Source organism: Pristiophorus japonicus, unplaced genomic scaffold (genome assembly GCF_044704955.1).
Source record: "Pristiophorus japonicus isolate sPriJap1 unplaced genomic scaffold, sPriJap1.hap1 HAP1_SCAFFOLD_29, whole genome shotgun sequence".
Lineage (NCBI taxonomy): Eukaryota > Metazoa > Chordata > Chondrichthyes > Pristiophoridae > Pristiophorus > Pristiophorus japonicus.
This window is the reverse complement of record NW_027252668.1, coordinates 8,711,465-8,739,325: the sequence shown is the minus strand read 5'-3', so window position 1 is coordinate 8,739,325 and position 27,861 is coordinate 8,711,465. Positions and strand designations below refer to the sequence as shown.

At 50.2% G+C, this 27,861-nt stretch overlaps 1 protein-coding gene across 3 annotated transcripts; it reads left to right on the top strand.

Annotated features, from left to right (window-relative positions):
* LOC139248311 (zinc finger protein ZFP2-like) lies at positions 1-27,861 on the top strand. Of its 3 annotated transcripts, XM_070872097.1 has the most exons (4): positions 1-86; positions 966-1,214; positions 9,646-9,730; positions 23,772-27,861. In XM_070872097.1, exon 4 carries the CDS (start codon positions 23,879-23,881, stop codon positions 24,908-24,910), a length of 1,032 nt encoding a protein of 343 aa, XP_070728198.1. In that variant the 5' UTR covers positions 1-86; positions 966-1,214; positions 9,646-9,730; positions 23,772-23,878; the 3' UTR covers positions 24,911-27,861. The 3 variants fall into 3 exon arrangements, with proteins under 3 accessions (XP_070728198.1, XP_070728197.1, XP_070728199.1); XM_070872096.1 differs by lacking the exons at positions 1-86; positions 966-1,214 and adding an exon at positions 6,220-6,302; XM_070872098.1 differs by lacking the exons at positions 1-86; positions 966-1,214; positions 9,646-9,730 and adding an exon at positions 9,451-9,522.

Below are 27,861 nucleotides of genomic sequence, written 5' to 3'. Positions count from 1 at the left end.
GATAAAGAGGAGGTAGTTAAAAGGTTGGCAGTCCTCAAAGAAGAACAGTCACCCAGACCGGATGGGATGAATCCTAGGTTCATGGGGTAAGTGAACGTGGAAATTGCGGAGGCTTTGGCCTCAATCTTCCAATCTTACTTGGATATGGGGTGGTGGCAGAGGACTGGAGGATTGTAAATGTTAAAAAGGGGAGAGTGACAAACCCGGCAAGTGCAGGCCAGTTAGCCTAATGCCGGTGGTGGGAAACTTTGGGACAAAATTAATTGGCATTTGGAAAAGTATGGGCTAATTAAAAAGTCAGTGGATTTGTGGAAGGCAAATTATATTTGACTAACTTGAGTAAGTTCTTTGAAGTAATGTAGAGAGTAGATGAGGGTTGTGCGGTTGATGCTGTGTACATGGATTTTCAAAAGGCTTTAGACAATGCACCACATTATAGACTTGTGAGCAAAATTAAAGCCCTGGGATTAAAGGGATAGATGGATAGAACATTGGTTAAGGGACAGAAGTCAGAAAGTAATGGGGAACGGCTGTTTTTTCACACTAAAGGGAAGTATACACTGGTGTTCCCCAAAGGTCAGTATTGAGACTGCCCTTTTTGATGTATATTAATGACCTAGACTTGGGTATACTGGGCATAATTTGACAGTTTGCAGATGAAACAAAACAATGAGGAGTACGGTACCAGACTTGAGGAGGACATAGACAGACTGGTGAAATGGGCAGACGCAGAGAAGTGTGAAGTGATGCATTTTGGCAGGTAGAATGAGGACAGGCAATGTGCACTAAATGGCCCAATTTAAAGCGCGGATGCAGGAACTGAGATGTCTGGGTGTGTATGTAGGCACATCATTTACGGTGGCAGGACAATTTGAGAAGCCTGTTAAAAAAATGTGTGTTGCGTCTTTGGCTTTATTAATAGAGTAAAACATCAAGAAGATTATTTCAAATCTTTACAAACACAGGTTAGGCCTCAGCTGGCGTGTTGTGTTCAATTCCGGGCACCACACTTTAGGAAGGATGTCCAGGCCTTGGAGAGGGTGCGGAAGATAATTACTGGAAATGTACCTGTGATGAGGGACTTCGCATTCTGCTATCACCTGGAATGAAACGTTTTGCAGATAACAAATTAATAGAGATGGAGAATCCATTAAACAAACAAAGTCAGATTCAAGAACCTGCTCCTAGGGAAGGTGATCAGGCGGCAGGAACCGGTAAGTGTGAAGCGGAGATTTATTAAACATAACAAATAGGAGCAGGAGTGTGCCCTGTTTTTGACAGAAATGTTAATGGGGCAGAGATTGCTTTGTGTGTAGAATGGGCACCGCCCTTTGGACATGTACAAAATCACGTGGCCGCAAGCAAAGCCTCAATGCGCCGATCCTTTTAATTTAAATAAAATAAGCGGGTTGTCAGCACCACTTGCGCTGTGCGTTGCCCCCTCGCAGAATGATAGCTGTCAATGTCACCATTGCTGGCGCCAAATCATGGCAACCTGCAGCTCAAAGTGGAGGAGCGCTTTGGCTGTCGGCAACTGTAAGTGAGGTTTGTGGCCAATGGTCAGCACAGCAAACCCTGCAAAGGCCGCCAGTTTCCGGACATTGATTCGTGGTTTTACAGGAGGTAGTCTCCAGGAATAGGGATGACTTCTGTCTTTCAGGTGGCGATAAATATACCCAGGCCACCCGTGAGTGGGGAGAGGTAGCAGAACGCGTCAGTGCCAGAAATATATCTCCATAACATGACTACAATGCAGGAAGTTCAATACGCTCACACAGAATTCTAAAACAAACCGACTAACGCATTTAGATAATTAGTCTCACGCCTTGCATTACCTGTTGCCCCAGCACACTCAACCCTTCCCTCAATTACCAGAACTCTCCCTCATTCACTGTAAATTCCTATCTGTATATCCAGACGTCCATTGGCAGCATCACCTTCTGGATACAGGGGGTACATTTTATACAATTTCTGCTGAATCAGAAAATTATTATAACCCAGCAGGTTTTATGGAAACAAATAATTCAGCAGATTTCCTATTGTGATGGTTTAATAACATTTGTCTTATATCGATGACGTCTGTTTCATTTCATTTCTAATGGAGAATATTGTTCCAATTTTGTTCAGTATTCCAGCACTGGGAGTGTTGTAATGAACGTTCACCCATGTCTGCTTGCCATTCTCGCCTGTTTCAACAAACGCAGGGAGAATACTTTCCAGTCCACCCGTCAAAGGATCAGCAAAACCATCAAGATCCATTTGTAATGAACTCACACTCTTATTGATAATGCTCATTTTCTGTAAGCGTCACACTTACTGCTGCCCTCGTCCCTTGTCGCACATCAAACTTCACACTGCAGATATTAAACTTGGAGTGGAAACACACTCACCATTACTGAGGTTGTGGTGTGGGGCTGGGTCAGTGGGGTATCAGTGTGGGGCTGGGTCAGTGGGGTATCGGTGTGGGGCTCGGTCAGTGTGGTATCGGTGTGGGGCTGGGTCAGTGGGGTATCGGTGTGGGGCTGGGTCAGTGGGGTATCAGTGTGGGGCTGGGTCAGTGGGGTATCGGTGTGAGGCTGGGCCAGTGGGGTATCGGTGTGGGCCGGGTCAGTGCGGTATCGGTGTAGGGCTGGGTCAGTGGGGTATCGGTGTGGGGCTGGGTCAGTGGGGTATCGGTGTGGGCCGGGTCAGTGCGGTATCGGTGTGAGGCTGGGTCAGTGGGGTATCGGTGTGGGGCCGGGTCAGTGGGGTATCGGTGTGGGGCTGGGTCAGTGGGGTATCGGTGTGGGGCTGGGTCAGTGGAGTATCGGTGTGGGGCCGGGTCAATGGGGTATCGGTGTGGGGCTGGGTCAGTGCGGTATCGATGTGGGGCTGGGTCAGTGGGGTATCAGTGAGCTGGAGCAGTGGGGTGCCGGTGTGGGCCATGTTAGTGATGTATCGGTGTGAGGCTGGGTCAGTGGGGTATCGGTGTGGTGCTGGGTCAGTGCGGTATCGGTGTGAGGCTGGGTCAGTGGGGTATCGGTGTGGTGCTGGGTCAGTGGGGTATTGGTGTGGGTCTGGGTCAGTGGGGTATCGGTGTGGGCCTGGGTCAGTGGGATATCGGTGTGGGCCGTGTTAGTGATGTATCGGTGTGAGGCTGGGTCAGTGGGGTATCGGTGTCGAGCTGGGTCAGTGCGGTATCGGTGTGAGGCTGGGTTAGTGGGGTATCGGTGTGGAGCTGGGTCAGTGCGGTATCGGTGTGGGGCTGGGTCAGTGGGGTATCGGTGTGGGGCTGGGTCTGTGGTGTATCGGTGTTGAGCTGAGTCAGTGGAGTATTGGTGTGGGCCGGGTCAGTGGGGTGTGGGGCTGTGTCAGGGGGGATTCAGTGTGGGGCCTGGTTAGTGGGGTATCGGTGTTGGGCCGAGTCAGTGGGGTATCGGTGTGGGCCTGGGTCAGTGGGGTATCAGCGTGGGGCTGGGTCAATGGGGGTGTGGGGCTGGGTCAGTGGAGCATCGGTGTGGGGCTGGGTCAGTTGGGCATTGGTGTTGGGCCGGATCAGTGGGGTATCGTTGTGAGGCCTGGGTCAGTGGGGTATTGGTGTGGTGCTGGGTCAGTGGGCTATCGGTGTAGGGTTGGGTCAGTGGGGTATCAGTGTGGGGACAGGTCAGTGGGGTATCGGTGTGTGGCTGGGTCAGTGGGGTATCGGTGTGGGGCTGGCTCAGTGGGGTCACACAGTGCATAACCCGGGGAGAATGGGCCCAGTGAGATCAGGGAGTGTGTAACCAGGGGCCCAGTGAGATCATTGTGAAACCCGGGGGCCCAGTGCGATGAGACAGTATGTAACCCAGGGGCCCAGTGAGATCAGACAGTGTGTAACCCGGGGGTGGGCTCAGTGAGATCAGACAGTATGTAACCCGGGGAGGATAGTCCCAGTGAAATCAGACAGGGTGTAACCCGGGGGCTCAGTGAGATAAGACAGTGTGTAACCTGGGGGCCCAGTTAGATCAGACACTGTGTAACCCGGGATCCCAGTGAGATCTGACAGTGTGTAACCCGGGGGCCCAGTGAGATCAGACAGTGTGTAACCCGGGGGTGGGCTCAGTGAGATCAGACAGTATGTAACCCGGGGAGGATGGTCCCAGTGAAATCAGACAGTGTGTAACCCGGGGGCTCAGTGAGATAAGACAGTGTGTAACCTGGGGGCCCAGTTAGATCAGACAGTGTGTAACCCGGTGGCCCAGTGAGATCACACAGTGTGTAACCCAGGGAGGATGGGCCCAGTGAGATCAAAGTGTGTGTAACCGGGCACCCAGTAAGATCAGTGTGTAACCCGGGGGCCCAGTGAGATCAGACAGTGTATCATCCGGGGGCCCAGTGACATCAGACAGTGTGTAACCCAGCTGTGGGTTTGCCCTCAGTCCCAGTGACGAGTTGCTTTTGACACCAAATCCAGGGATGATTTAAATGAGACATCAAATCCAGGATAAATTACATTGTGACACCAAATTGAGGATTTACTAATATCGTGACATCAAATCCAGGGTCCACTTACACTGAGACTACAACATTACATAGAATATATGGCACAGAAATGGACCTTTCGGACTAACCAGTCCCTGCTGGCATTTGTGCTCTGCTCGGGAATTAGAGAGCCTCAGTATGAGGAGTGGTCATGCAGGTGAAAGCAGCTCTAGTTAGGGCGAAAGATGGGTAATGAATGAAGATATGATGGAGGAATCAAATGGAGACTGGTGGGGCCTGGTGACAGATTATTGTCAGAAGCCCTTTTCAGGCAGGCTGATGATTAGATGTAACCAGCACAACAACTGTATCCATCTGTTATTGTCCCAAAATCCCCAAATCTAATCTCACTAATTTATTTTTCTGTGAGAAATGTAGAGATGTGAAAGAAGGGAGGAATTGAGCCTTGCTCATGAAGGAAGATTCCTTGAATGAACACATTGTGAGGTTATATTGTGACTTGTCTGTGTGAGGTTAAAATCATGAAATGGAAAACGGCACGTCCAGTGACACTTATATTGCCAATCGTGCTTTCTAATTTAATCACTATATCCTAAACTGAATATCCTATTGACTATCCCAATCACCAATCCCAATCCTATCAAATAATCACAAACTACACCCACTAACCCTTAAACCTACATCTAAACCCAGCCCCTAACCAAGGCCAAGGACATAAGAAATAGGAGCAGAAGTAGGCCATCTGGCCCCTTGAGTCCACTCCACCATTCAATAAATCATGGCTGATATGATCTTGGCCTCAATTCCACTTCCCTACCCTCTCGCTATAACCCTTGACTTCCCTATCTTTAAAAAGCAGTCTGTCTGCAACTTAAGTATATTCAATGATCCAGCCTCCTTTGCTCTCTGGGGCAGAGAATTTCAAAGATTCACGACCCTCTGAGAGAAGAAATTCCTCCTCATTTCCATTTTAAATGGGAAACCCCTTACGCTCAGACTGTGCCACCTCGTTCTAGATTCTCCCACAAGAGTAAACAGCGATCAGTGGGGAAGCTGAAGACCTGATAAAGAAATAATTTAAACAATTATTTTGATGCAAAAGTTACTGCAAGGTATGTTAGTAATAAGTTAATGTAATCAACTAACCCATCAAAATTAGCCAAGGCAGTTATAAAATCAGAATATTTCAAAGTTGATCACATGCAGTATGTGTGGAGATCGATTAAACGCTTTCAAAAATCGTTAAACAATACAGAAAATAACAGACTTCCAGTCTTAAGCAAGACAGTTATTTTAAGGGTTGGTTTAACAGAAGTTCAAATGAGTGTAAAGTGAGACACGCTGGTTCAGTCCATGACACCCACAAGCCGTATACACAAACTTGGGATTTGATGTGGTAAAAGGTGAACTGGGTGAGAAGTGAAATAATCTATAGTAAGAAAAGGCCCAAAATGGAAGGGAAGGGAACATTAATTAGTCTCCTTTTATTATGGAGAAATGAAATATTCGACACATGATGTTTGAAACAATATTTATGCAGAACATTAATCTCCAGCTCAGGTATAGGGTTATTCAGAGCAGCAGCAACAAGGTCGAAGTGCCAGAATGAACATGATTCAGCGCCCAATGGGGGCCCAGTAAATCCTGTCCCATTCACTAAAGTGGTCTTTGGGATTTAACCAGCATTCCCCGCGAAGGAGAACGTGCCGACCCCAGACAACAGGGGCCCAGTGCGCACGCGCGAGACCTGGCTGTATTTGGAGCATGCGCGGTGCGTGGAATGGCGGAGCGGTTGTGGTGAAATGTGCTCCGCAAAATAGTTCTTTTTCAGCGGGGCGGAGGTGAGTAATGGACCAGCGGGTAGCCGGGGAGGCTTCATAAACAACTGGTGCCCGCCGGAAGCCCGGAATAATAACCGGAATATTGGCGACTGCAGCCTCGAGGCTTTCTCCCGGTCACAGGCCCAGGGTAACGGCGGCCATCTTTGTACAGGAAGACAGGATCAGTTCTCCGCCATCTATGTTCAGTGAGCAGCAAATCGCATGCGCGGCCATCTTCGTAAAGTAACAGCTGAGTTACTTTATTCTCGATACCTCGGATTTCTCACCATCTCCAAAAGGCGCTGCTCAGTGCTAAGCTTCTGGTTACATCCCAGACAATTGTAACAGGAAAGCCCCAGAGCTGTTTACTCCCAGGGTTAGAATCCCCATGTATAGTCCCAGGGTTAGAATCCCCATGTAAAGTCCCAGGGTTATTATCTCATAAGAACATAATAACATAAGAAATAGGAGCAGGAGTGGATCATTTGGTTCTTGGATCCTACTCTGCCATTCAATAAGATCATGTGATCTGATCATGGATTCACCTTCACTTCTCTGCCCGCTCCCCATAACCCTTTAATTCCTTATCGCGCAAAAATCTGTCTATCTCTGCCTTAAATACATTCAATGACCCAGCCTCCACAGCTCTCGGGCAGATAATTCCACAGATTTACAACCCTCTGAGAGAAGAAATTTCTCCTCATCTCCGTTTTAAATGGGTGACCCCTTATTCTGAGACGATGCACCCTAGTTTTAGGTTACCCAATGAGTGGCAATATCCTCTCTGGATCCACCTTGTCGAGTCCCCTTGTTATCATATGTTTCAATAAGATCACCTTTCATTCTTTTGAACTCCTAAGTGTATCAGCGCAACCTTCTCAACATATCCTCATCAGACAACCTCTCATCGCCGGAATCAATCTCTTAACAGCCTCCAATGCAAGTATATCCTTCCTTAAATACGCAGACCAAAAGTGCATGCAGTACGCCAGGTGTGGTCTCACCAATACCCTGTATAGTTGTAGCAGGACTTCTCTGCTTTTATACTCTCTCCCCCTTGCAATAAAGGCCAACATTCCATTTACCTTCCTGATTATTTGCTGTGCCTGCATGCTAACTTTTAATGTTTTATGCACAAAGACACTCAGGTCTCTCTGTCCTGCAGCACTTGCAATTTTTCTCCATTTAAATTATAATTTGCTTTTCTATTATTTCTGCCAAAGTGGATAACCTCACATTTTCCCATATTATACTACATCTGACAAATGTTTGCCCACTCATTCAGCCTGTCTATATCCCTTTGCAGATTTTTTGTGTCCTCAATTTGCTTTCTCACCCATCTTTGTATCATCAGCAAACTTGGCTATATTACACTCGGTCCTTTTCTCCAAGTCATTAATATAGATTGTAAATAGTTGAGGACCTAGCACCGATTCCTGCAGCACCCAACTAGTCACCATTTGCCAACCAGAAAAAGATCCATTTATCCCGACTCTCTATTTTCTGTTAGTTAACCAATCCTCTATCCATGCTAATATACTGCCCCCAACCCAGTGAGCTTTTATCTTGTGCAGCAACCTCTTATGTGCCACCTTATCAAATGCCTCCTGGAAATCCAAATACACCACATCCACTGGTTCTGCCTTATCCATTCTACTCATTATATCCTCAAAGAACTCTACCGAATTTGTCAAACATGATTTCCCTTTCATGAAGCCATACTGACTCTGCTTGATTGAATCATGCTTTTCCAAATGTCCCACTACTGCTTCCTTCATAATGGACTCCAGCATTTTCCCAATGACAGATGTTAGGCTAACCGGTCTATAGTTACCTGCTTTTTGTCAGCCTCCTTTTTTAAATGGAGGCATTACATTTTCGGTTTTCCAATCTGTTGGGACCGCCCCAGAATCCAGGGAATTTTGGTAGATTACAACTAATGTGTCCACTATCTCTGCAGCCACTTCTCTTAAGACCCTACGATGTAAACCATCAGGGCAAGGTGACTTGTCTGCCTTTCGTCCCATTATTTTTCTGAGTACTACTTCATTATGAATAGTGATTGTATTAAGTTCCTCCCTCACTATAGCCCCTTGATTATCCACTTCAGTATTACTCTCAGTGACCGAGTCTTTTACTGTAATTAAACTGATCTCAGATTGTTTCTGTCAGATATTAACTCCTGCACGGTCCCAGCAAACACTCCGACTCCCTCGTCCCTCTGATGTTTTTTCAGAATTGCTTTGTGAAGATGGGCTCATGGAGAGAAACACCCTGCACGGAATGATCCCAAATTGAGCATTCCAAGGGACAAGGCTCCCAGCTTTAATTATTCTCTGTCCTTTCCCCCCAGGCCCAGTTCCTTTGCTCAGATTCTGATAAAAGTAAATTGGGAAAAGTGCACTTTGATTTTTACAGGCTGAATTATTGCAGAGAGCTGCGCATGCGCGGTTCAGCCTCGCCCCCTGTGTCGATTCCCAGTGAGCAGAAGAGCGCATGTGCCTCCCCTCCCCCAGCACTGCTGTAATCGCCATTCACTCAGTGAGTGGACGAAGATGGTTTGAAACAGCCGGGAATGGAGACACTGTGACCCCGTGGTCAGGCAGCGAGCAGCAGCCTCCTTACAGCAGCACGGCGCTTTGGAGCATGTCCGCAGATGGGCTCAGAGATCGGCATTGAGTCCGGGGGAAGTTCAGGGGGAGTCGGGGGCTGTGTGTAAGAGGCAGAGTGGAGCAAGAACCAGTCTCAGTGAGTGGGGGAAGGGAGAGGCCATTCTCGGGCTGTGTCTAGACAATGTGTGTCCAGGGTAAGGGAGATAGAATGGTCAGAATCTGCTATTTACAATCTGCTGCTTTCTCTCTCCAAACCAGTAGTGAACGTTCCTGGTTTAGTTCCGTCTGGGGCTGTGTGTAAGAGGCAGAGTGGAGCAGGAACTAGTTCTGGAACATGATGTGAGTGGGGGAAGCGAGAGGCCATTCTCGGGCTTAGTGTGGACAGTGTAAGGTAACAGAGAAAGTAAACCACCTCGCTCTTTCAAATCATTGCTGCTTTCTTTCACCAAATCAGTGGTGAATGTTCCTGATTCAGTTCCAATCTCACCGTGACTGTTGTTCTTGGGCAGTGAGCAGTGGAAACACAGCCTGACAGTGAGGATGTGGGGAGTTTCACAAAGTGCATCTATTGCAGGCACCAGGAGAGGAGTGTGGGAGAAGATATTTTAAAGACGGGTTATATTGTTTCGGTGAGCTGAGTTCTCCAGAACCATGTTGCTGATGATCGAGAGCTACATTGTCATCCCTCAGATACATCATATTCTCCCCGCATTCATATCTTAGAACTAATAATGTTCTCGTATTATTCTCAGAGCAAAATTCTTCAGACAGAACAAATGTGATCTTTCTTCCACCCAGAACACAAGGAACAGTGCAAGCAGCTCCTTCTCACACACAGTAAGTAGATTATCACTCACAGACCACAGAGAGACAGAACTGGCCTCAATCCTATTGTCACAGGCAGCATAAGCTGTCAGTCCCACAGTGATCCGAAGTGGCAGAGTAACATTGTGAATCTTACAGCCACATGGAGCAGTAGAATCAGATGGACAGATACAGCGCAAAATACACACTCTCACACCAGGAATGGAAAAATACATAGAAACATAGAAAATAGGTGCAGGAGCAGGCCATTCGAGCCTGCACCACCATTCAATATAATCATGGCTGACCATGCAACTTCAGTACCCGACTCCCGCTTTCTCTCCATACCCACTGATCCCCTTAGCTGGAAGGGCCACATCGAACTCACTCTTGAATATATCCAACGAACTGGACTCCACAACTTTCTGTGATAGAGAATTCCACAGGTGAAAAAGTTTCTCCTCATTTCAGTCCGTTATGGCTTACCCCTTATCCTTAGACTGTGACCCCTGGTTCTGGACTTCTCCAACATCGGGAACATTCTTCCTGCATTGAACCTGTCCTGTCCCGTCATAATTGTATATATTTCTATGAGATCCCCTCTCATTCTTCTAAATTCCAGTGAGTGTAAGCCTAGCTGATCCAGTCTTTCTTCATATGTCAGTCCTGCCATCCCGGGAATTAGTCTGGTGAAACTTCGCTGCACTCCCTCAATAGCAAGCACGTCCTTGCTCAGATTAAGAGAGCAAAACTGCACACAATACTCAAGGTGTGGTCTCACCAAGGCCCTGTACAACTGAAGTAAAACCTCCCTGCTCCTACACTCAAATCCCCTCACTATGAAGACCAGCATGCCAGTTGCTTTCTTTACTGCCTGCTGCACCTGCATGTCTACCTTCAGTGACTGATGTACCATGACACCCAGGTCTCTTTGCACCTCCCCTTTTACTAACCTGTCACCATTCAGATAATAATCTGCCTTCCTGTTTTTGCCACCAAAGTGGATAACCTCACATTTATCCACATTATACTGCATCTGCCATGCAATTGCCCATTCACCTAACCTGCCTAAGTCACCCTGCAGCCTCTTAGCATCCTCCTCACAGCTCACACTGCCACCCAGCTTAGTGTCATCTGCAAACTTGGAGCTATTACATTAAATTCCTTCGTCTAAATCATTAATGTATATTGTAAATAACTGAGATCCCAGCACTGAACCTTGCGGCACGCCAGTAGTCACTGCCTGCCATTCTGAAAAGGACCTGTTTATTCCCACTCTTTGCTTCCTGTCTGTCAACCAGTTCTCTATCCAGGTCAATACATTACCCCCAATACCATGTGCCTTAATTTTGCAAACGAATCTCTTGTGTGGGACCTTGTCAAAAGCCTTTTGAAAGTCCAAATACACCACATCCACTGGTTCTCCCTTATCCACTCTACTAGTTACATCCTCAAAAACCTCCAGAAGATTTGTCAAGCATGATTTCCCTTTCATAAATCCAAGCTGACTTGGACCAATCCTGTCACTGCTTTCCAAATGCTCTGCTATTACATCTTTAATAATTGATTCCAGCATTTTCCCCACCACCAATATCAGGCTAACCGCCTGTTTTCTCTCCCTCCTTTTTTAAAAAGTGGGTTACATTAGCTACCCTCCAATCCATAGGTACTGATCCAGAGTCCATGGAATTTGGGAAAATGACCACCAATACATCTACTATTTCTCGGGCCACTTTTTTAACTTCTCTGGGATGCAGACTATCAGGCCCTGGGGATTTATCGGCCTTCAGTCTCATCAATTTCCCTAACACCATTTCCTGACTAATGAGGATTTCCCTCAGTTCCTCCTCCCCGCTAGACCCTCGGTCCCCTAGTATTTTTGGGAGGTTATTCGTGTCTTCCTTAGTGAAGACAGAACCAAAGTATTTGTTCAATTGGTCTGCCATTTCCTTGTTCCACATTATGAATTCACCTGATTCTGACTGCAACGGGCCTACATTAGACTTCACTAATCTTATTCTCTTCACATATCTATAGAAGCTTTTGCAGTCAGTTTTTTATGTTCCCTGCAAGCTTCCTCTCATACTCTATTTTCCCCCTCCTAATTACACCCTTAGTCCTCCTCTGCTGAATTCTAAATTTCTCCCAGTCCTCAGGTTTGCTGCTTTTTCAGGGCAATTTATATGCCGCTTCCTTGGCTTTAACACTGTCCCTAATTTCCCTTGTTAGCCACGGTTGAGCCACCTTTCCGGTTTTATTTTTATGCCAGACAGGGATGTACAATAGTTATAATGCATCCATGTGATCTTTAAATGTCTGCCATTGCCTATCCACCGTCAAACCTTTAAGTATCATTCGCCAGTTTATCCGAGCCAAATCACATCTCATACCATCGAAGTTTCCTTTAAGTTCAGGACCCTAGTCTCTGAGTTAACTGTGTCGGTCTCCACCTAAATGAAGAATTCTATCAAATTATGGTCACTCTTCCCCAAGGGGCCACGCATGACCAGATTGCTAATTAATCCACTCTCGTTACACAGGACACAGTCCAGGATGGCCTGCTCTCCAGTTGGTTCCTCGACATATTGGTCTCGAAAACCATTCCTTGTACACTCTAGGAAATCCTCCTCCACAGTATTGCAACAACTTTGGTTAGCCAATCAATATATCGGCTAAAGTCACCCATGATAACTGCTGTACCCTTATTGCACGCGTCCCTAATTTCCTGTTTGATGCCATCCCCAACCTCCCTACTACAGTTTGGTGGTCTGTACACAACCCCAACTAACGTTTTCTGCCCTTTGGTGTTTCGCAGCTCTACCCATATAGATTCCACATCATCCCAGCTAATGTCCTTCCTTACTATTGCATTAACCTCCTCTTTAGTCATTAACACTATCCCACCTCCTTTACCTTTCTGGCTGTCCTTCTGAATATTGAATACCACTGGAGGTTAAGTTCCCAGCTTTGGTTACCCTGGAGCCATGTCTCTGTAATCCCAATTACATCATATCCGTTAACAGCTATCTGTGCAGTTAATTCATCCACCTTATTACGAATGCTCCTCGCTTTGAGACTCAGAGCCTTCAGGTTTGTTTTTTTAACACTCTCTGCCCTTTTAGAATTATGTTGTAATGTAGTCCTTTTTGATACAGAATGAAACCTACAGGCAATTACCAGAAATTGACAGGTACAGGATAAAATCCACGCTCTCATATCAGAAACTAACATACAGAGTAAAATCCTCATGCACATAGAAACAGAGAAAATCGGTGCAGGAGTAGGCCATTCGGCCATTCGAGCCTGCACCACCATTCAATAAGATCATGGCTGATCATTCCTTCAGTACCCCTTTCCTGCTTTCTCTCCATATCCCTTGATCACCTTAACCGTAAGGGCCATATCTAACTCCCTCTTGAATATATCCAATGAACTGGCATCAACAATTCTCTGCGGCTGGGAAGTCCACAGCTTAACAATCTCTGAGTGAAGAAGTTTCTCCTCATCTCAGACCTGAATGGCCTACCCCTTATCCTAAGACTATGTCCCCTGGTTCTGGACTTCCCCAGCATCGGCAACATTCTTCCTGCATCTAACCTGTCCAATCCCGTCAGAATCTTATATGTTTCTATGAGATCCCCTCTCATCCTCCTAAACTTCAGTGAATAAAGGCCCAGTTGATCCAGTCTATCCTCATATCACAGTCCAGCCATCCCTGGAATCAGTCTGGTGAACCTTCGCTGCACTCCCTCAATAGCAAGAACATCCTTCCTCCGATTAGGAGACCAAAACTAAACACAATATTCCAGGTGAGGCCTCACTACGGGCCTGTACAACTGCATTAAGACCTCCCTGCTCCTAAATTCAAATCCCTAAGCTATGAAGGCCAACATACCATTTGCCTTCTTTACCACCTGCTGTACCTGCGTGCCCACTTTCAGTGACTGATGAACCATGACACCCAGGTCTCATTGCACCTCCCCTTTTCCTAATCTGCCGCCATTCAGATTATATTCTGCCTTGGTGTTTTTGCCCCCAAAATGAATAACCTCACATTTAACCACATTATACTGCATCTGCCATGCATTTGCCCACTCACCTAACCTGTCCAAGTCACCCTGCAGCCTCTGAGCATCCTCCTCAAAGCTTACACCGTCACCCAGTTTAGTGTCATCTGCAAACTTGGAGATATTACACTCTATTCCTTCATGTAAATCGTTAATGTATATTGTAAAGAGCTGGGGTCCCAGCACTGAGCCCTGCGGCACGCCACTAGTCACTGCCTGCCATTCTGAAAAGGACACGTTTATCCAGACTCTCTGCTTCCTGTCTGCCAACCAGTTCTCTATCCACATCAGTACATTACCCCCAATACCATGCGCTTTGATTTTGCACAACAATCTCTTGTGCGGGACCTTGTCAAAAGCCTCTTGAAAGTCCAAATACATCACATCCACTGATTCTCCCTTGTCCACTCTGCTAGTTACATCCTCAAAAAATTCCAGAAGATTCGTCAAGCATGATTTCCCTTTCATAAATCCATGCTGACTTGGTCTGATCCTGTCACTGCTTTCCAAATGCGCTGCTATTTCATCCTTAATGATCGATTCCAACATTTTCCCCACTACTGATGTCAGGCTAACCAGTCTATAATGACCCGTTTTCTCTCTCCCTCCTTTTTTAAAAAGTGGTGTTAGATTAGCTACCCTCCAGTCCATAGGAACTGATCCAGGGTCGATAGACTGTTGGAAAATGATCACCAATGCATCCACTATTTCTAGGGCCACGTCCTTAAGTACTCTGGGATGCAGACTATCAGGCCCCGGGGATTTATCGGCCTTCAATCCCATCAATTTCCCTAACACAATTTCCCGCCTAATAAGGATATCCTTCAGTTCCTCCTTCTCACTAGACCCACTGTCCCCAAGTACATTCGGAAGGTTATTTGAATCTTCCTTCATGAAGACAGAACCGAAAAATTGGTTCAATTGGTCTGCCATTTCTTTGTTCCTCATTATAAATTCACCTGAATCTGACTGCAAGAGACCTATGTTTGTCTTTACTAATCTTTTTCTCTTCACTTATTTGTAGAAGCTTTTGCAGTCAGTTTTTCCCCCTCTTAATTAAACCCTTAGTTCTCCTTGGTTGAATTCTAAATTTCTCCCAGTCGTCAGGTTTGTTGCTTTTTCTAGCCAATTTATATGCCTCTTCCTTGGCTTTAACACTATCCTTAATTTCCCTTGTTAGCCATGGTTGAGTCACCTTCCCCGTTTTATTTTAACTCCAGATAGGGATGTACAATTGTCGAAGTTCATCCATGTGATCTTTAAATGTTTGCCATTGCTTATCCACCGTCAACCCTTTAAGTCTCCTTTGCCAGTCTATTCTAGCCAATTCACGTCTCATACCATCGAAGTTACCTTTCCTTATGTTCAGGACCCTATTTTCCGAATTAACTTTGTCACGCTCCATCTTAATAAGGAATTCTACCATATTATGGTCACTTTTCCCTAAGGGGCCTCGCACAACAAGATTGCTAATTAGTCCCTTCTCATTACACATCACCCAGTGTAGGATGGCCAGCTCCCTGGTTGGTTCCTCGACATATTGGTCTGGAAAACCATCCCTAATACATTCCAGGAAATCCTCTTCCACCGCATTGCTACCAATAGGTTAGCCCAATCAATATGTAGATTAAAGTCACCCATGATTACTGCTGTACCTTTATTGCACACATCCTTTATTTCTTGTTTGATGCTGTCCCCAACCTCACTACTATTATTTGGTGGTCTATACAACTCCCACTCACGTTTTCTCTCCTTTGGAATTCGCTAACTCCACCCATACCGATTCTACATCATCCAGGCTAATGTCCTTCCTTACAAATGCATTGATTTCCTCTTTAACCAGCAACATCACCCTGCCTCCTTTTCCTTTCTGTCTATCCTTCCTAAATGCTGAAAATCCTTGGATGTTGAGTTCCCAGCCTTGGTCACCCTGGAGCCATGTCTCCATGATGCCAATCACATCATATCCGTTAGCTGCTATCTGCGCATTTAATTCATCCAACTTATTCCGAATACTCCTCGCATTGAGGCACAGAGCCTTCAGGCTTGTCTTTTTAACACACTTTGCCCCTTTAGAATTTTGTTGTAATGTGGCCCTTTTTATTTTTTGCCCTCCACATTTTCTATTCTCCTTTCTATCTTTTGCTCTGCCTCTTTTTTATTTCCCTCTGTCTCCCTGCCTTGGTTCCCATCTCCCTGTCATATTGGTTTAACTCCTCCCCAACAGCACTAGCAAACACTCCCCCCAGAACATTGGTTCCGGTCCTGCCCAGGTGCAGACCGTCCGGTTTGTACTGGTCCCACCTCCCCCAGAACCGGTTCCAATGTCCGAGGAATTTGAATCCCTCCCTTCTGCACCACTCCTCAAGCCACGTATTCATCTGAGCTATCCTGCGATTCCTACTCTGACTAGCACGAGGCACTGGTAGCAATCCTGAGATTATTACTTTTGAGGTCTTACTTTTTAAATTTAACTCCTGGCTCCCTAAAGTCGTTTCGTAGGACCTCATCCCGTTTTTTACCTATGTCATTGGTACCTATTACACCACGACAACTGGCTGTTCACCCTCCCTTTTCAGAATGTCCTGCACCCATTCCAAGACATCCTTGACCCTTGCACCAATGAGGTAACATACCATCCTGGAGTCTTGGTTGCGGCCGCAGAAACGCCTACCTATTCCCCTTAAAATGGAATCCCCTATCACTATCGCTCTCCTACTCCTTTTCCTGCCCTTCTGTGCAGCAGAGCCAGCCATGATGCCATGAACTTGGCTGCTGCTGCCCTCCCCTGATAAGTCATCCCCCTCAACAGTACCCAAAGCAGTGTATCTGTTTTGCAGGGTGATGACCACAGGAGACCCCTGCACTACCTTCCTTGCACTGCTCTTCCTGTTGGTCACCCATTCCCTATCTGGCTGTGTACCCTTTACCTGTGGTAAGACCAAATCACTAAACGTGCTATTCACGTCATTCTCAGCATCATGGATGCTCCAAAGTGAATCCACCCACAGCTCCAGTGCCGCAATGCGGTCCGTCAGGAGCTGGAGGCGGACACACTTCCTGCACACGTAGTTGTCAGGGACACCGGAAGTGTCCCTGAGTTCCCACATAGTACAGGAGAATCATAACACGTGTCTGAGCACTCCTGCCATGATTTAACCCTTAGCTACACTTAAACTGGCAACAACAATGTTAAAAGGTTGCTTCCTGATGTGAAAAAGAAAAAGAAAAGCTACCTACCAATAACCAGCCAATCACTGACCCGCTTGGCTGTGACGTCACCTTTCGATTTCTTTCTACTTCTTTTTGCCTCCATGCTGCAGCTGCACAAGCCCCACCTCCTTGACCCTGGAACTCCTCCTCCTCGACTCCGGAACTCCCGCCTCCTCGACCCTGGAACTCCCGCCTCCTCGACCCTGGAACTCCCGCCTCCTCGACCCCGGAACTCCCGCCTCCTCGAGCCCGGAATTCATCCTCCTCGACCCCGGAACTCCCGCCTCCTTGACCCCGCAACTCCTCCTCCTCGACCCCGGAACTCCGGCCTCCTCGACCCCGGAACTCCCGCCTCCTCGACCCCGGAACTCCCGCCTCCTCGACCTCGGAACTCCTCCTCCTCGACCTCGGAACTCCTCCTCCTCGACCCCGGAACTCCTCCTCCTCGACCCCGGAACTCCCGGCCTCTCGACTCCGGAATTCCTCCTCCTCGACCCCCGAACTCCCGCCTCCTCGACCCCGGAACTCCTCCTCCTCCTCGACCCCGGAACTCCCGCCCCTCGACCCCGGAACTCCCGCCCCTCGACCCCGGAACTCCCGCCTCCTCGACCCCCGAACTCCCGCCTCCTCGACCCCAAAACTCCTCCTCCTCGACCCCGGAACTCCAGCCTCCTCGACCCCGGAACTCCAGCCTCCTCGACCCCGGAACTCCTCCTCCTCGACTCCGGAACTCCTCCTCCTCGACCCCCGAACTCCCGCCTCCTCGACCCCGGAACTCCTCCTCCTCCTCGACCCCGGAACAACTCCTCCTCGACCCCGGAACTCCCGCCTCCTCGACCCCGGAACTCCCGCCTCCTCGTCCCCGGAACGCCTCCTCCTCGACCCCGGAACGCCTCCTCCTCGACCCCGGAACTCATCCTCCTCGACCCCGCAACTCCCGCCTCCTTGACCCCGCAACTCCTCCTCCTCGACCCCGGAACTCCCGCCTCCTCGACCCCGGAACTCATCCTCCTCGACCCCGCAACTCCCGCCTCCTTGACCCCGCAACTCCTCCTCCTCGACCCCGGAACTCCCGCCTCCTCGACCCCGGAACTCCCGCCTCCTCGACCCCGGAACTCCCGCCTCCTCGACTCCGGAATTCCTCCTCCTCGACCCCCGAACTCCCGCCTCCTCGACCCCGGAACTCCTCCTCCTCCTCGACCCCGGAACTCCCGCCCCTCGACCCCGGAACTCCCGCCCCTCGACCCCGGAACTCCCGCCTCCTCGACCCCCGAACTCCCGCCTCCTCGACCCCAGAACTCCTCCTCCTCGACCCCGGAACTCCAGCCTCTTCGACCCCGGAACTCCAGCCTCCTCGACCCCGGAACTCCTCCTCCTCGACTCCGGAACTCCTCCTCCTCGACCCCCGAACTCCCGCCTCCTCGACCCCGGAACTCCTCCTCCTCCTCGACCCCGGAACAACTCCTCCTCGACCCCGGAACTCCCGCCTCCTCGACCCCGGAACTCCTGCCTCCTCGTCCCCGGAACTACTCCTCCTCGACCCCGGAACGCCTCCTCCTCGACCCCGGAACTCATCCTCCTCGACCCCGCAACTCCCGCCTCCTCGACCCCGCAACTCCTCCTCCTCGACCCCGGAACTCCCGCCTCCTCGACCCCGGAACTCCCACCTCCTCGACCCCGGAACTCCCGCCTCCTCGACCCCGGAACTCCCACCTCCTCGACCCCGGAACTCCAGCCTCCTCGACCCCGGAACTCCTCCTCCTCGACTCCGGAACTCCTCCTCCTCGACCCCCGAACTCCCGCCTCCTCGACCCCGGAACTCCTCCTCCTCCTCGACCCCGGAACAACTCCTCCTCGACCCCGGAACTCCCGCCTCCTCGTCCCCGGAACTACTCCTCCTCGACCCCGGAACGCCTCCTCCTCGACCCCGGAACTCATCCTCCTCGACCCCGCAACTCCCGCCTCCTTGACCCCGCAACTCCCGCCTCCTCGACCCCGGAACTCCCGCCTCCTCGACCCCGGAACTCATCCTCCTCGACCCCGCAACTCCCGCCTCCTTGACCCCGCAACTCCTCCTCCTCGACCCCGGAACTCCCGCCTCCTCGACCCCGGAACTCCCGCCTCCTCGACCCCGGAACTCCCGCCTCCTCGACCCCGGAACTCCCGGCCTCTCGACTCCGGAATTCCTCCTCCTCGACCCCCGAACTCCCGCCTCCTCGACCCCGGAACTCCTCCTCCTCCTCGACCCCGGAACTCCCGCCCCTCGACCCCGGAACTCCCGCCCCTCGACCCCGGAACTCCCGCCTCCTCGACCCCCGAACTCCCGCCTCCTCGACCCCAGAACTCCTCCTCCTCGACCCCGGAACTCCAGCCTCTTCGACCCCGGAACTCCAGCCTCCTCGACCCCGGAACTCCTCCTCCTCGACTCCGGAACTCCTCCTCCTCGACCCCCGAACTCCCGCCTCCTCGACCCCGGAACTCCTCCTCCTCCTCGACCCCGGAACAACTCCTCCTCGACCCCGGAACTCCCGCCTCCTCGACCCCGGAACTCCCGCCTCCTCGTCCCCGGAACTACTCCTCCTCGACCCCGGAACGCCTCCTCCTCGACCCCGGAACTCATCCTCCTCGACCCCGCAACTCCCGCCTCCTTGACCCCGCAACTCCTCCTCCTCGACCCCGGAACTCCCGCCTCCTCGACCCCGGAACTCCCACCTCCTCGACCCCGGAACTCCCGCCTCCTCGACCCCGGAACTCCCGCCTCCTCGACCCCGGAACTCCCGCCTCCTCGACCCCGTAACTCCTCCTCCTCGACCCCGGAACTCCTCCTCTTCGACCCCGGAACTCCCGCCCTATCGACTCCGGAACTCCTCCTCCTCGACCCCCGAACTCCCGCCTCCTCGACCCCGGAACTCCTCCTCCTCCTCGACCCCGGAACAACTCCTCGACCCCGGAACTCTCGCCCCTCGACCCCGGAACTTCCGCCTCCTCGACTCCGGAACTCCTCCTCCTCGACCCCAGTAGTCCTCCTCCTCGACCCCGGAACTCCTCCTCCTCGACCCCGGAACTCCCGCCTCCTCGACCCCCGAACTCCCGCCTCCTCGACCCCGGAACTCCAGCCTCTTCGACCCCGGAACTCCAGCCTCCTCGACCCCGGAACTCCAGCCTCCTCGACCCCGGAACTCCCGCCTCCTCGACCCCGGAACTCCCGCCTCCTTGACCCCGGAACTCCTCCTCCTCGACCCCGGAACTCCCGTCCCCTCGACCCCGGACTCTCAGTGCTCAACTGCCCGAACTCCTCCTCCGACGAGTCTTTATAGGCCTCCTCGACCCCGGACTCGCGCTGCTCAACTGCCCGAACTTCTCCTCCAACGAGCCTTTATAGGCCTCCTCGACCCCGGACATACCAGAGATGTAGAGTCAAATCCACACTTCCATACCAGACACCCTCTATATAAGAAAATGAGAACATAAGAAATATGAGCAGGAGTAGGCCATATGAGCCCTCTAGCCTGCTGCGCCATTTAATACGATCATGGCTGATCCGATCATGGACTCAGCTTCACTTACCTGCCCGCTCCCCATAACCCCTTATTCCCTTATCGGTTAAGACACTGTCTATCTCTGTCTTAATTATATTCAATGTCCCAGCTTCCACAGCTCTCTGAGGCAGCGAATTGCACTGATTTACAACCCTCTGAGAAGAAATTCCTCCTCCTCTCAGTTTTAAATGGGGGGGCTCTTATTCTAAGATTATGCCCCCTAGTTCTTGTCTCCCCTATCAGTGGAAACATCCTCTCTGCATCCACCTTGTCAAGCCCCCTCAGAATCTTATACATTTCGATAAATCACCTTTCATTCATTCTTCTGAATTCAATGAGTAGAGGCCCAACCTCCTCAACCTTTTCTCAACCCTTCATCTCTGGAATCAACCTAGTGAACCTTCTCTCAACTTCCTCCAAAGCAAGTATATCCTTTTGTAAATATGGAAACCAAAACTGCACGCAGTATTCCAGGTGTGGCCTCATCAATAACCTGTACAACTGTAGCAAGACCTCCCTGCTTTTGTATTCCAACCTCTTTGCAATAAAGGCCAAGATTGCATTGGGCTTCCTGATCACTTGCTGTACCTGCATACTAACCTTTTGTGTTTCATGCACAAGTACCCCCAGGTCCCACTGCACTGCAGCATTTTGCAATCATTCTCCATTTAAATAATAACTTGCTCTTTGATTTTTTTTTTCTGCCATAGTGCATGACCTCACACTTTGCAACATTATACTCCATCTGCCAAATTATTGCCCACTCCTTTAGCCTATCTGTGTCCTTTTGCAGATTATTTGTGTCCTGCTCACACATTGCTTTTCCTCCCATCTTTGTATTGCTAGCAAACTTGGCTACGTTACAGTCGGTCCCTTCTTCCAAGTCGTTAATATAGATTGTAAATAGTTGGGGTCCCAACACTGATCCCTGCGGCACCCCACTAGTTATTGATTGCCAACCCGAGAATGAACCATTTACCCCAACTCTCCGTTTTATGTTAGTTCGCCAATCCTCTATCCATGCTAATATATTAACATCAACCCCGTGAACTTTTATCTTGTCCAGTAATCTTTTATGTGGCACCTTGTCAAATGCCTTCTGGAAGCCCAAATACACCATATCCACTTTATCCACCCTGTTGGTTACATGCTCAAAGAATTGCAGCAAATTTGTCAAACTTAACTTCCCCTTCATAAATCCATGCTGACTGCCTGACCGAATTATACTTTTCCAAATGTCGTGCTAATGCTTCTTTAAGAATGAACTCTTTAACATTTTCCCAACCACAGATGTTTGGCTAACTGGTCTATAGTTTCCTGCTTTTTGTCTGCCTACTTTTTAACCGAGTGCGGCTCTCATTCCCCGGACAACACCGAGTGTGGCTCTCAATCCCCGGGCAACACCGAGTGTGGCTCTCAGTCCCCGGGCAACACCGAGTGTGGCTCTCAGTCACCGGGCAACACCGAGTGTGGCTCTCAGTCCCCGGGCAACACCGAGTGCGGCTCTCATTCCCCGGGCAACACCGAGTGTGGCTCTCATTCTCCGGGCAACACCGAGTGTGGCTCTCAGTCCCCGGGCAACACCGAGTGTGGCTCTCAGTCCCCGGGCAACACCGAGTGTGGCTCTCAGTCCCCGGGCAACACCGAGTGTGGCTCTCGTTCCCGGGCAACACCGAATGGGGCTCTCAGTCCCCGGGCAACACCGAGTGCGGCTCTCATTCCCCGGGCAACACCGAGTGCGGCTCTCATTCCCCGGGCAACATCGAGTGCGGCTCTCATTCCCCGGGCAACACCGAGTGCGGCTCTCATTCCCCGGGCAACATCGAGTGGGGCTCTCATTCCCCGGGCAACACCGAGTGCGGCTCTCATTCCCCGGGCAACACCGAGTGCGGCTCTCATTCCCCGGGCAACACCGAGTGCGGCTCTCATTCCCCGGGCAACACCGAGTGCGGCTCTCATTCCCCGGGCAACACCGAGTGCGGCTCTCATTCCCCGGGCAACACCGAGTGCGGCTCTCATTCCCCGGGCAACACCGAGTGCGGCTCTCATTCCCCGGGCAACACCGAGTGCGGCTCTCGGTCCCCGGGCAACACCGATTGCGGCTCTCAGTCCCCGGGCAACACCGAGTGTGCCTCTCATTCCCCGGGCAACACCGAGTGCGGCTCTCATTCCCCGGGCAACACCGAGTGCGGCTCTCAGGCCCCAGGCAACACCGAGTGCGGCTCTCGGGCCCCGGGCAACAACGAATGCTGCTCTCGGGCCCCGGGCAACACCGAGTGCTGCTCTCGGGCCCCGGGCAACACCGAGTGCGGCTCTCAGGCCCAAGGCAACACCGAGTGCGGCTCTCGGGCCCCGGGCAACAACGAGTGCTGCTCTCAGGCCCCAGGCAACACCGAGTGCGGCTCTCGGTCCCCGGGCAACACCGAGTGTGGCTCTCGGGGCCCCGGGCAACAACGAGTGCTGCTCTCGGGCCCCGGGCAACACCGAGTGCGGCTCTCAGGCCCCAGGCAACACCGAGTGCGGCTCTCGGTCCCCGGGCAACAACGAGTGCTGCTCTCGGGCCCCGGGCAAAACCGAGTGCGGCTCTCGGGCCCCGGGCAACACCGAGTGCGGCTCTCAGTCCCCGGGCAACACCGAGTGCGGCTCTCAGTCCCCGGGCAACACCGAGTGCGGCTCTCGGGGCCCCGGGCAACACCGAGTGCGGCTCTCGGTCCCCGGGCAACACCGAGTGCAGCTCTCAGGCTCCAGGCAACACCGAGTGCAGCTCTCGGGTCTTGAGTCAGAGCCGCCGGGCCAGGCACCAGCAAACCCCGGGGGCAGCCCCTCCCCCACACCAGGAAAATAACAACTTGCGTTTATACAGCAGGCCCAGCAAATCCCAGCCGCTCTATGTCAGGGTGGGCGCTGGATGTGGAAGTCGCTCACTGGCCTCCTGTGTGGGCCTGTTTGTTATATTAGTTTGAGCTCGATGGAGAGGGGGGAGAAGCTGCTGGGTTTCACCCCCAGTACTTCTGGGCCCAGTGGGACCAACAATTTTCCATGTGGGCCTGTCGAGGGAGGTGGGTTCCCTTCCCTGAAGGACAGTACTGACCCAGATGTGTTTTTATGACAATCCGGCAGCTTTCATGGTCACTTTTTTCTAGTGCCCACCCCACAAAAGACCAGATTCATTAAGCTCAATTTCACAACCTGCCTTTGTGTTTTTGTGGGTTCTCTCTCACACTCCCTTTTTCCTGTTTGAAATTCACTTTACAGGGTGTTAAAAGAGGAGGATTTGTAGACTGGAAGCTGAAACCAAACATCACCTCAAGATCTGACAGTCACTCGCTACATCGGGACTGGAATATCATCAGCTTTTGACCATGGAAGCAGAAGGCACCATTCACAGTGGGGAGAAACGGTACACATGCTCTGTGTGTGGACAAGGCTTCAGCCAATCGTCCAAACTGGAGAGACACAAGTGCAGTCACACTGGGGAGAAACCATTTAAATGTGGGGACTGTGGGAAATGTTTCAACTACCCGTCCCAGCTGGAAATACATCGGCGAAGTCACACTGGGGAGAGGCCGTTCACCTGCTCCGACTGTGGAAAGGGATTCACTCAGTCATCCCACCTGCTGACACACCAGCGAGTTCACACTGGGGAGAGGCCGTTCACCTGCTCCGACTGTGGGAAGGGATTCACTGTGTCATCCGACCTGCGGACACACCAGCGAGTTCACACTGGGGAGAGGCAGTTCACCTGCTCCGACTGTGGGAAGGGATTCACTCTGTCATCCCATCTGCTGACACACCAGCGAGTTCACACTGGGGAGAGACCTTTTAAATGTTCTGACTGTGAGAAGAGTTTTAAAAGCAAACAGCACCTCCTGATACACCAGCAAGTTCACACTGGGCAGAGGCCTTTTAAATGTTCGGACTGTGAGAAGAGTTTTAAAAGCAAAGAGCATCTGCTGAGACACCAACGACTTCACACCGGGGAGAGGCCGTTCACCTGCTCTGAGTGTGGGAAGGGATTCACTCTGTCATACCACCTGCTGAGACACCAGCGAGTTCACACTGGGGAGAGGCCGTTCAGCTGCTCTGAATGTGGGAAGGGATTCACTCGGTCATCCCACCTGCTGAGACACCAGCGAGTTCACGAGAGGCCGTTCACCTGTTCTGAGTGTGGGAAGGGATTCACGCAGTTATCCGACTTGCTGAGCCACCAGCGGGTTCACGCTGTGGAGAGACCATTCCCCTGCTCTGAATGTGGAAAGAGATTCACTTGCTTATCCGAACTACTGATACACCAGCGAATTCACACTGGGGAGAGGCCATTCACCTGCTCCGAGTGTGGGAAGGGATTCACGACCTCATCCAACCTGCTGAGCCACCAGCGAGTTCACAAGTGACTGCAGGGGTTGGATTCTGCTATTATTAGAAACATAGAAACATAGAAAATAGGAGCAGGAGTAGGCCATTCGGCCCTTCTAGCCTGCACCGCCATTCAATGAGTTCATGGCTGAACATGCAAATTCAGTATCCCATTCCTGCTTTCTCGCCATACCCCTTGATCCCCCGAGTAGTAAGGACTTCATCTAACTCCTTTTTGAATATATTTAGTGAATTGGCCTCAACAACTTTCTGTGATAGAGAATTCCACAGGTTTACCACTCTCTGGGTGAAGAAGTTCCTCCTCATCTCGGTCCTAAATGGCTTACCCCTTATCCTTAGACTGTGTCCCCTCGTTCTGGACATCCCCAACATTGGGAACATTCTTCCTGCATCCAACCTGTCTAACCCCGTCAGAATTTTAAACGTTTCTATGAGGCCCCTTCTCATTCTTCTGAACTCCAGTGAATACAAGCCCAGTTGATCCAGTCTTTCTTGATACGTCAGTCCCGCCATCCCGGGAATCAGTCTGGTGAACCTTCGCTGCACTCCCTCAATAGCAAGAATGTCCTTCCTCAGGTTAGGAGACCAAAACTGTACACAATACTCCAGGTATGGCCTCACCAAGGCCCAGTACAACTGTAGCAACACCTCCCTGCCCCTGTACTCAAATCCCGCGCTATGAAGGCCAACATGCCATTTGCTTTCTTAACCGCCTGCAGTACCTGCATGCCAACCTTCAATGACTGATGTCCCAGGACACCCAGGTCTCTTTGCACCTCCCCTTTTCCTAATCTGTCACCATTCAGCTAATAATCTGTCTCTCTCTTTTTACCACCAAAGTGGATAACCTCTCATTTATCCACATTATACTTCATCTGCCATGCATTTGCCCACTCACCTAACCTATCCAAGTCGCTCTGCAGCCTCATAGCATCCTCCTCGCAGCTCACACTGCCACCCAACTTAGTGTCATCCGCAAATTTGGAGATACTACATTTAATCCCCTCGTCTAAATCATTAATGTACAGTGTAAACAGCTGGGGCCCCAGCACAGAACCTTGCGGTACCCCACTAGTCACTGCCTGCCATTCTGAAAAGTCCCCATTTACTCCTACTCTTTGCTTCCTGTCTGTCAACCAGTTCTCAATCCATGTCAGCACACTACCCCCAATCCCATGTGCTTTAACTTTGCACATTATTCTCTTGTGTGGGACCTTGTCGAAAGCCTTCTGAAAGTCCAAATATATCACATCAACTGGTTCTCCCTCGTCCACTCTACTGGAAACATTCTCAAAAAATTCCAGAAGATTTGTCGAGCATGATTTCCCTTTCACAAATCCATGCTGACTTGGACCTATCATGTCACCTCTTTCCAAATGCACTGCTATTACATTCTTAATAATTGATTCCATCATTTTACCCACTACCGATGTCAGGCTGACCGGTCTCTAATTCCCTGTTATCTCTCCCTCCTTTTTTAAAAAGTGGGGTTACATTGGCTACCCTCCACGCCATAGGAACTGATCCAGAGTCAATGGAATGTTGGAAAATGACTGTCAATACATCCGCTATTTCCAAGGCCACCTCCTTAAGTACTCTGGGATGCAGTCCATCAGGCCCTGGGGATTTATCGGCCTTCAATCCTATCAATTTCCCCAACACAATTTCCTGACTAATAAAGATTTCCCTCAGTTCCTCCTCCTTACTAGACCCCCTGACACCTTTTATATCCGGAAGGTTGTTTGTGTCCTCCTTAGTGAATACCGAACCAAAATACTTGTTCAATTGGTCTGCCATTTCTTTGTTCCCCGTTATGACTTCCCCTGATTCTGACTGCAGGGGACCTATGTTTGTCTTTACTAACCTTTTTCTCTTTACCTATATATAGAAACTTTTGCAATCCGTCTTAATGTTCTCTGCAAGCTTCTTCTCGTACTCCATTTTCCCTGCCCGAATCAAACCCTTTGTCCTCCTCTGCTGAGATCTAAATTTCTCCCAGTCCCCGGGTTCGCTGCTATTTCTGGCCAATTTGTATGCCACTTCCTTGGCTTTAATATTATCCCTGATTTCCCTTGATAGCCATGGTTGAGCCACCTTCCCTTTTTTATTTTTACGCCAGACAGGAATGTACAATTGTTGTAGTTCATCCATGCGGTCTCCAAATGTCTGCCATTGCTCAACCACAGTCAATCCCTTAAGTATCATTTGCCAATCTATCCTAGCCAATTCACGCCTCATACCTTGAAAGTTAGCCTTCTTTAAGTTCTGGACCATGGTCTCTGACTTAACTGTTTCATTCTCCATCCTAATGCAGAATTCCACCATATTATGGTCACTCTTCCCCAAGGGGCCTTGCACAACGAGATTGCTAATTAATCCTCTCTCATTACACAACACCCAGTCTAAGATGGCCTCCCCCCTAGTTGGTTCCTCGACATATTGGTCTGAAAAACCATCCCTTATGCAGTCCAGGAAATCCTCCTCCCCTGTATATGCTTCCAGTTTGGTTAACCCAATCTATGTGCATATTAAAGTCACCCATTATAACTGCTGCACCTTTATTCCATGCACCCCTAATTTCCTGTTTGATGCCCTCCCCAACATCACTACTACTGTTTGGAGATCTGTACACAACACCCACTAATGTTTTTTTCCCTTTGGTGTTCTGCTGCTCTACCCATATAGATTCCACATCATTGCTGCTGGTAATCACATCCCGGACTGAATCATGTTCATTCTGACAGTTGGGGTTTATAACTCCTGTAACGCTGATGTTAATAACTCCTGTAACTGTACTGGAGTTTAATATTTGTGATATTGACACATAAATTAGTCTGTCTTTCAACACATTGCTGTGGATTTTTGTCTTTCCCACCTGAGTGTTTAGAATCACCTGGCTGGAGCTGAGAAAAGACAATCTCGGAGGAGGATCTTACAGGGGGAACAGAACTTCAACCTGGACACACTA